Below are 10,069 nucleotides of genomic sequence, written 5' to 3' on the forward strand. Positions count from 1 at the left end.
CCTGCATTCCGTGGTACAAATTCTGGTGCAAGCGCCCAGTCTTCTCTGGGTAATTGAACAGGCACGGTCCGATTTGACTGCAAAACTGTGACAGATGGTTCAGAGACTCTACGGCCAACTCGCGGGTTAGGCACATAAGGAACAATGGAAGGCTCCGAGACTCTACGAGTGTCAGGGTAGTGTGAAGGTGAATCAGAACGATGACCTAGTGGAAGGTGTAGGAAACTGGAGAATGAAAGGAAGTTTGAGTAGTTAAAAATAATACATCCAAAAACAAATTAAATATTTCAATATATTCTAAGCAACCACTGTGTTAAAAGCGGTCGTCCACTATTAGACAACGTCTTATACGCTGAAGTGGTTCAGGGGGGAAAAAAAAAAGCCACACATAATGCACCCTTATTTTCCAGATTAATGTTTTAAGGACAGTGTCTCCCAGCAGCCACTGGACAATGTTAGAGATGCAAAGGCAGCATTCCTGACCTATCAGACAGAGCAGATCAGTGTGGCTGCATGCAGTCTTCACATTTCTGTCACATCAGTGTCTGCTATGATGTCAAGTGAGCGCTGCAAACTGTAGAGGGCCATCTGACTGCCAGGAGACACTAATCCATGTGGAAATGGGCCAAAACGGTATGAAATCCTTGTGCAAGCCAATTCAATGACAATCTTTAAGTGTTGTGCACATGATCAGTAAATTTCATTTGAGGTTTTTTTTTTTTTTTAACCTAGTTTTTATTGAAATTTTTTTAGAAAATACATTGATGTACAATAACAAGTTGTATTGTGGTACCGTGTTAGCCAGAAAAATCGATGTGAATACTTTTCTGCCCAATGATGACAGAAGTATTCTAGGAGTGATACCTTTATTGGTTAACCAGAAAATAATGTTTGCAAGCTTTCAGAGCACAGTGGCTCCTTCAGGCAAGATTACAAATAGATTAATAAGAAAAACGCACAACATTTAAAGAATACTACAGTAGGACATTTGTTAGGGGGTGGGAAGTGTGAGGAGTCAATAGATAAGGGTACCTTCACACAACGATATCGTTAACGATATCGTTGCAACGTCACGCTTTTTGTGACGTAGCAACGATCCCGCTAACGATCTCGTTGTGTGTGACAGTGACCAAAGATCAGGCCGCTGCTGGGAGATCGTTGGTCGCTGGGGAATGATCAGGACCTTTTTTTGGTCGCTGGTTACCCGCTGTCATCGCTGGATCGGCGTGTGTGACGCCAATCCAGCGATGTGTTCACTTGTAACCAGGGTAAATATCGGGTTACTAAGCGCAGGGCTGCGCTTAGTAACCCGATATTTACCCTGGTTACCATTGTAAAAGTAAAAAAAAAAACAAAAAAAAAAACAGTACATACTTACATTCTGATGTCTGTCACGTCCCCCGGCGTCCACAGGGTTAAAACCGCTTTCGGCAAGAGCGCTGCTAATGCACGCGCTCCGGCCGAGAGCTTCCCTGCACTGACTGTTAGTGCCGGCAGTAACAGCGGTGACGTCACCACTGCTCTGCTTTACGGCCGGCACTGACAGTCAGTGCGGGAAGCTCTCTGGCGGAGCGCGTTCATTAGCAGCGCTCCTGCCGAAAGCAGTTTTAACCCTGTGGACGCCAGGGGACGTGACACATCAGAATGTGAGTATGCACTGTTTTTTTTTTTTTACTTTTACAATGGTAACCAGGGTAAATATCGGGTAACTAAGCGCGGCCTTGCACTTAGTAACCCGATGTTTACCCTGGTTACCCAGGTGCTGCAGGGGGACTTCGGCATCGTTGAAGACAGTTTCAACGATGCCGAAGTTGTTCCCCTGATCGTTGGAGAGAGCCGTCTGTGACAGCTCCCCAGCGACCACACAACGACTTACCAACGATCACGGCCAGGTCGTATCGCTGGTCGTGATCGTTGGTAAATCGTTTATTGTAACGGTACCTTAAGCCAAGGTAATCAAATTAGGCATTTTCTTACAATAGGAGAGGCAGTGGGAATAATGTTCTTAGTTATCTGGAGTCTGTCTGGTGGAGGTGTGAATGGAATCCATGTAGTGACTCAAATCCAGGTGTTAAATTGAGTCCTAGTGTCAACGAATTAAACATTCATTAGTTTGTATTCCCAAATTTTTCTTTTTCTGTGGTCCTTAAAATTACCTTTTAGATTACTAAAAGGTAATTTTAAAGGACCACAGGGAAAGAAATTTGGCAACACAAACTAATGAATATGAGTTTGTTCAGACTAATCCTAGGATGTTTACCCCTCCAGATAAAATGGCTGAAGGCCCTATTAAGTATGGTGATGTCAGTGTTTCAGGAGTAATGGTTTGTAGTTGGTACATGAGCCTGGCTGCACTGATCATTTTCACCAAATCATGCCCTCCCCATAAAAGATAAGGTACCGTATTTTTCTGACCATAAGACGCACTTTTTTTCCTCCAAATTTGGGAGGAAAGTGTGGGTGCATCTTATGGTACGGATGTAGCATGTGGGGAGGGGGGCAGCAGTGAGTGGGATCGCACTGTTATCCCACTTCAGGATGTCCCTGCTGCCCAGAATCAGTGCTGGGGAAACCATGTGGTCCCGATGATTAAGTGCAGTGAATATTCATTAGCTACTCCCCGCCCACCTATCAGCTGAGTGGTGAGCCTGGAGAGGCAAATGAATACTGCACTTAAGCAGGGACACACATGGCTTCCCCAGCGCTGATTCCTGCAGTAGCTGGGGAGATCTGTGTGTCCGGGGCAGGAGGAGGCAGCAGGGTCCGGGGGAGAGGAGATCGCTGTACCTTCCTGGGCTGGAGCTGAGTGTTGTGCAGTGTGCACAAGGAGGACCTGTGATGATGTCAGAAGTGGGCGGGCTGGAGCATCACATGGCAGCACAGAGCCCTCCCTCTTCTTGACATCACAGATCCTTCAGACTCCAACACTAGAATCTGCTGGCTTCCATTACCTGTGCTGTGGAAAGGCAACAAGAGGGAGGGCTCTGTGTGTAGTCATGGGATGCTTTTACCTCACCACAGTGTGGCTGGCTGCCGCAATTAAGAGGTTAGTCTTTCCAAAACACAATAAAGCACTCTGCCACTTTAGTGAACTATAACTCCCAGCATGTCATAGGATCTGCAGGACATGCTGGGAGTTATAGTTCTCCCATTGGATTTTAAAGCAGCACTCTAGTGTTATTTTGCAGTGCTGGTGTGGTGCTTTAAATATAAGCCCTGTGCCCCCATTCTTATACTCACCCTCCAGCATCTTCATATAGTACTGTACAGACACCACACTGGTCCCGCAGCTTCCAACATAATAACATACTATTATATGTGGTGTTATTATATATAATAGTATGTTATTAAATATTTTACCACATTTTTTTGCTTCAAATATTTTTTTCCCTATTTTCCACCTCTAAAACCTGGGTGCGCCTTATAGTCCAGTGCGTCTTATAGTCCGAAAAATACGGTAAATCCTGCCATGCTTTTAGCTGACTAGTAATTTTTTTTTTATAAGAGGGGGATAATTTAGGGTGTATAGAGATGTTGGTAATTGACCCATTTTATTTTTCAGATACGTGATGTACGAGGAAGCTAATGATATACCGCCTAAAGACGTAGTTGAGTAAAGTTTTAGTCCCCTCAGTTAGTGGAAGTATTTAGCATCTTTTGACAATTTTAAAGCTGGAGTAATAACCAACATTTGAGTAATTCAAGCACTATGGGCAAATGACGAGTGGGGTTGGACATAAATAAAATGACATCAAGTGCAAAAAAAGCTGCCCGAATTGATTTCTTATTAATTTGGATCCCTGAAAAAAGTGTTTGGATCCAATAAAATGCTGATCAAGAACTCTAAAGCTAAGTTGAAGGAGGGTGGACAATGGACATCCCCGTCTCGTTCCTTTTTCAAGGGGAAAAGGACTTGACAAAACCAGAAGTGTATACCTTAGCCTTTAGAGAAGAGTATAAATTACATATGAAATTAAAGAAGGGGCCTGTTAGACATTTTTGTTAAAACCTTGTATAGCCAATCCCATTTAATGTTATCAAAGCCCTTTTCGGCATCTAATTATGTGATCGCTAGGGAATCTTTTAAGTCAGATGAGGAATGGACCTTATCCAGTATCAAAAGTACTTTTCTGATGTTCAATGTGGCCCTTTACAAAATCTGCCTGTACTGGGGATATGAGGTGAGGTAAAATGGAAGCCAGTCTATCGGCCATTATTTTGGATATGATTTTTTTCTCTCAGAGTTAATGAGATAGATTAGCCTATACAAGTTGGGGATAGAGGGTCTGTCTGGTTTCAGTAATAATTTAATGTAGGCAATATTTGCAGAAGGGAAAATGGGACCCCCAGAGATATTTTATTAAAAATAGATTCTACCATGGGGAAATTTCAGCAGTTAAAAGGTTTATAGAATTCGTTTGTATAACTATCTGGGCCAGTGGCTTTATTTAGTTTCAGTTTCTTAATTGTATTGGTGACCTCTTCCAAAGAGATCGTTTCATTCAGTATAGATTTTTGCTCCTCTGTGAAAGAGGGCAATTTGACCTCATCTAAGAATGTATCTGGAAAATTAGGGGCTTAACCAGTATTTTTATATAGGTCTCTATAAAAGGAACACAAAATATCATTAATTGTTTTAGGGTTAGTGTGAACTTTCCCATTCGTATTTTCCAACTGGAAGATTCCTTGAGGTTTTCTCATCCCTTTAGCCAAGTTAGCCATCATTAGCCCCAATTCATTTTCAAATCTATAATGGAAAGCTTCTGATTTAGATAAATAAAAACTTTTCCCTCAGATCTGCATATTGGTTAAACTCGTTTGTTTTTGTGTCCAGAGGTTATTTATTTATGAGGGAAGGGTCGAGTACGAATTTGATACTAGTTTGTTTTATTTCTTTGCATAGTTCACCATATATTAAGAACTTTTTTTATTGGTGAAAGTATAAGCCAATATTTTCCCCCGAAGTACCGCCATAGCCAATTCCCATAATAACATAGGATCAATATGATGAGCTGAGTTATCGGATAAGAATTCTTGCCATAATACTTTGAGAGAGAAAATGAAAGACTAATCTTTGCAGAAATAGTTGGGGAATCTCCACAAAAAGTCCGAACCTTGAGGGAAAACCCTTGACAATTCTAGGTTCGCCAGAGCCTGGTCTGAGAAAGAAATGTTATCAATATTTACAGTGATTAGTTTGGCTAATAAGGAGAGGGAGACCAGAAGATAGTCTATCTGGGACCAGGAGTTATTGGCATGTGAGAAATCAGTATATTCTCTGTTACTAGGGTTGAAGTATCTCCAAGATTCAGCAGACAACTTGCCAACAGAGGTGGTAGCATCTTGTTGTGTAGTTTGTTGAACGGTAGCTGCAATATTTCTGTCTTTTGGGACCGATACCACTGAACTAAATCGCCACCTATTTTATAAGAATTAGAGTCAAGCAGAAGTCTACATTCCAACTGTTTAAAGGGAACCTGTCACCCCGTTTTTTGAGATTGAGCTATAAATACTGTTAAATAGGGCCTGCGCTGTGTGTTACTATAGTGTATGTAGTGTACCCCGATTCCCCATGTATGCTGAGAAATACATTACCAAAGTCGCCGTTTTCGCCTGTCAATCAGGCTGGTCTGGTCAGGTGGGCGTGTTCACAGCGCTCTTTTCTTCCCCAGCTTTCCGTTGGTGGCGTAGTGGTGTGCGCATGTCCAGAGTTCCGACTTCCCTGCGCCCACGTGAAGACACAGCGCGCGATCTGCGCTGTAATCCCTTGCATCGGTGGGGGCGGCCATCTTCCTGTGGCCGCGCGTGCGCAGATGGAGTACTCTGCTGCACGGAGCTTCAGGAAAATGGCCGCGGGCAGCCGCGCGTGCGCATTAGAGATCGCGGCGGCCATTTTCCCAAAGCCGAGTTTGCATCTCGGCTTTGGGAAAATGGCCGCCGCGATCTCTAATGCGCACGCGCGGCTGCCCGCGGCCATTTTCCTGAAGCCCCGTGCAGCAGAGCACTCCATCTGCGCACGCGCGGCCCCAGGAAGATGGCCGCCCCCACCGATGCAAGGGATTACAGCGCAGATCGCGCGCTGTGTCTTCACGTGGGCGCAGGGAATTCGGACCTTGGACATGCGCACACCACTACGCCACCAACGGAAAGCTGGGGAAGAAAAGAGCGCTGTGAACACGCCCACCTGACCAGACCAGCCTGATTGACAGGCGAAAACGGCGACTTTGGTAATGTATTTCTCAGCATACATGGGGAATCGGGGTACACTACATACACTATAGTAACACACAGCGCAGGCCCTATTTAACAGTATTTATAGCTCAATCTCAAAAAACGGGGTGACAGGTTCCCTTTAAAAAGGATTTGTTCTTTATGTTAGGGGCATAGATATTGTAGACAGTAGGTGTGGACATGGTTAGCTGGATAAGTCTACACTCACTATCCGTTTGCTGGCTAATGATCTGGTGCATAAAGTGCTTATTACATTAGGATTATAACCTCAGATTTTCTATCTACCAAGGCTGAGTCAGACATCACCCACCCACAATTTTCTCATTCTGGAAAAATCTACCTTCAGAATGTGTGTCTTCTGTAGTAGGGCAATGTCAGGTTTTAAGCGTTTTAAATGTCTGAGGATTTTTATACATTTTTGGGGAGATCTCAAGCCCTTAACATTCCATAGTAATATACTGTAGTATTTAAGGTTGAAGGAAGACTAAGTCCATCTACTTTAACCCATAGCCTACCATGTTGATCCAGAGGAAGGCAAAAAAAAAAAAAAGGAGAAGATCCATGGGGCCCAGTGAAAAGCTTAGCCCCCTGAACCAAAACCCTAGCTACGCCTCTGCTTTAAATGCTCTTTTTGTCCCTTATTACGCCACTTACACCTCTATTTAGCCATATTGGTTTCCTCCCATTTCTAGCATGTTTATTCCCACAAGGTATATACTGTGCACAGGCCCCATTCAGGATACTAATAAACGTCTCCCATTTTCTTTGTGTACTTTAGTGTCTCAGGATATCGTCCCAGTTTAATGCACCAAGATCATCTCAACTGTTGGAAATTTGCCTTCCTGAAGTTGTATTCTTGTAACCCTTCTTATTAAAGGATACATGAAAACTTATTTTGTGATCACCATTACCCAATCGACCCCCTAAACTTCAACTGCTGATAAAAAAAAACAAAAAAAAAAACAAAAAAAAAAAAACACACGAACGAAGCGAATTTCTTCAATAATGTACAAATGTAAATCGGTATTACAGCGCAATCAGAGCAATGTCTTTACTTTACAAAAATGCTGCGGACAGGTTCTCCAAGTCCTTTACAAGCGCATTACACTACCCTTTACAGCAGTGGCAGGCTTTTACCACGATAGCTTGTGATTATAAACAATGAAGGCTACCATTACCTGCATCTGTCTCCATAGCTACAGAATCCATTCTGGAAGTGTCGGCAAACTGGAATATACTTTGTTTCATGGGAGAAGCGGCAATTTGTGCCCCATCTACAAGCACCTCGAAAAAACGCTCTATTAAGCAAAGAATTAAATTGTTATAAAAATTTGCTTATTGTATAACATGTATAATATATAAGATATGAACATTACTATGAAGTCAACTTCGATCTATCCAATAGCTGCTGGTGCGGGACATGTTACCAAACCAGTCCATCAGCCTCCTCCAATAGAAAAAAAATTGGAGGAGGCTGATGGACTGGTTTGGTCACCTGCTCCTCCACCAGCTTTGTTTAGGCCCCATTCACACGTCCGCTTAAAAAAAAAAAGTTCCCACGCACATTTGATGTGTTCGGGGCTTCCACGACGTTCTGCGCATCCACTCCATGAGATCCAGTAACTGAAGAGCAACAACACTGCTTTTCATTTGCCGGGTCTTGAACACCGTGCAAGCCGGATTCAGGGAACGTCGTGTGAAACGCTGGACTAAGTCGGACCCAAGTGGGAACTTTTATTTTTCTAAAATTGGTGAACAAGGTACAGAGTATTTCCCTTTTATGTTTTTCAGGTTTGGATTTGTGGACTATGATTCCCTGGACTATGTCAGAACTGCGTCTGATTTTTTTTTTTTCCTTTTAAATAAATGGTGAACCAGGGAATTTTTTTTTTTTTTAAGTATTTGATTATTTTCTTTTTATTACTGGGTTAGTAATGGGGGTGTCTGATAGAGACCTCTCCATTATCAACACCAGGGCTTGTGTCAGCTATGTTTTTGGTCAATTCACAGCTGACATTGGCCCCATGCACCATTACCCAGATTGCCAATGCACCAAGGCAATTGAGAAGAGCAGAGGCAAAGTGCCAGAATTGGAGTGTCTAATGTGATGCGCCACTTTGGTGGTTAATGGCTTGAATTTTTAGACTGGGAAGGACCCAATAACCATAGACCTTCCCAGCCTGATAATCAGCTGTCTGCTTTACCTTTACTGGTTACCAAAAAATGAGGCGGCCCATTCTTAATGATTTGGTTAATCCATGTACAGTAATGATACCATCATCCATTTACTTAATAACCATCTCCAGCTTTGTATATCTATATATAGCTATATATCTATATATATCTATATATCTATAAATTAAGGGGGCACCACGGATATAACGGTGGGATACACACCAAGACCTACACAATGGCAGATACTAAAGGCAAAAGAACACAGTAGGTCAAAGATATGGGGATCACCACACACTTGGATTAGACAAAAATAGAACACAGCTTTATTCAAGTAAATACACATGTAATCACAAGACACTAACATTTAAAAACATTAAAACAGGGAACATAACCCTAAACATAAGCCCACAATGAGGCTACACCCTGCACAAGACTCTCAAAGATAGTGACAGTATAACCTAAAGTGTAGCACCTATAGACAGCATTGTCACAAAGTATCCTAATAGCAACATAACCAGTACACATATATAGCCCTATAGATGCAATATCCTGAAAACACAACAGTTCTCTAGCATTACTTATCCAATGATTAAGCATAATGCCATGGCTTGTCCTCAGACAGTATGATAGATGTCTAATGATGCAAGATATGGCTGGTTTCAAAACAGATAATGATAAAAAAAAGCTGCTTGCTAAACTAAGGTCATCTTGTACTGTCCATACAATGCACCTCCCATTTGGATTTGTGGGTTTGTACAGGAGCATATGCCATTCAGCTGCTACGGCTGAATGTGTGCCCATGTACACCCTTCCCTTATGGCCAACCATATACAATACCCAGAAGCGGCCCAGTGCAGTGTTCTAAGCTTATAAGAGTCAGGCACGGGTCGAGTGGATGCCCAACGCGTGTCACCACTAACCAGTGGCTTTGTCATCACCCCTGGCGAAGCCACTGGTTAGTGGCGACACGTTGGGCATCCGCTCGACTTGTGCCTCACTGAGTACTTTGATCGCCTGGATGTAGCAGAAATGCTCGAGACCACTGGTTGTCATGCCACCCGCGATCGTGTGACGGGGTCACCGATGGGCAGGATATCCGATGCACTTGCCGGAAGCAGGAGTTAAATGCCGCTGTCAGAGACTGACAGCTACAGTAACTAGTTAACAGCCGCTGGTGGATCGCAATTCCACCTGTGGCTGTTGCGGGCACATGTCAGCTGTATGTATCAGCTGACATATGCCCGGAAAGGTGTGCACTCAGCGTCGCAGCTCGCACCAAACAGAGGGAGTCAGACATCGCCATACTATTACGCCGAAATGTCGGAAAGGGGATAATTTTCAAAAAGTGATGTCATAGAAAAACATTAAGATTCATAAAGCCACTCCAGTGAGGGGGCATTCACCACTAACCCCACCCCCCAATTTCCAGTAGAAGAAAAAATATATATAAAAATCTTCTAAATCTCCTTGATGCAAATTGCACAATGGACATGGTGAAGTGAGTAAAATTACATGTAGATAGGTGGTAAGGAAACAACGATAGAAAGAGTTAACTATTGGTTCCCTTTGATGCCAAGACTCCCTACAGAGTACAGGTAATTAGAAAGGAAAGATCTTTTGAGGTCCAGATAATAAAAGGACATCTATTTACCCATAGAGAAGT

The 10,069-nt window shown here is 43.0% G+C and overlaps 1 protein-coding gene across 1 annotated transcript in view; it reads right to left on the minus strand.

Annotated features, from left to right (window-relative positions):
- LOC138671620 (probable E3 ubiquitin-protein ligase makorin-1) overlaps positions 1 to 9,459 on the minus strand; it is a 77,105-nt gene extending 67,646 nt beyond the window's left edge. Inside the window, exons 1-4 of the mRNA XM_069759797.1 lie at positions 9,327 to 9,459; positions 8,639 to 8,651; positions 7,410 to 7,529; positions 2 to 225 (exon numbers count right to left, since the gene is read on the minus strand). Of these exons, the coding sequence (XP_069615898.1) occupies positions 2 to 225; positions 7,410 to 7,529; positions 8,639 to 8,651; positions 9,327 to 9,459 (490 nt within the window). The remainder of the gene's footprint in view (position 1; positions 226 to 7,409; positions 7,530 to 8,638; positions 8,652 to 9,326) is intronic.
- Between the last annotated feature and the right edge of the window lie 610 nt (positions 9,460 to 10,069).

Source organism: Ranitomeya imitator, chromosome 3, assembly GCF_032444005.1.
Source record: "Ranitomeya imitator isolate aRanImi1 chromosome 3, aRanImi1.pri, whole genome shotgun sequence".
In the NCBI taxonomy this organism is placed as follows: Eukaryota; Metazoa; Chordata; class Amphibia; order Anura; family Dendrobatidae; genus Ranitomeya; species Ranitomeya imitator.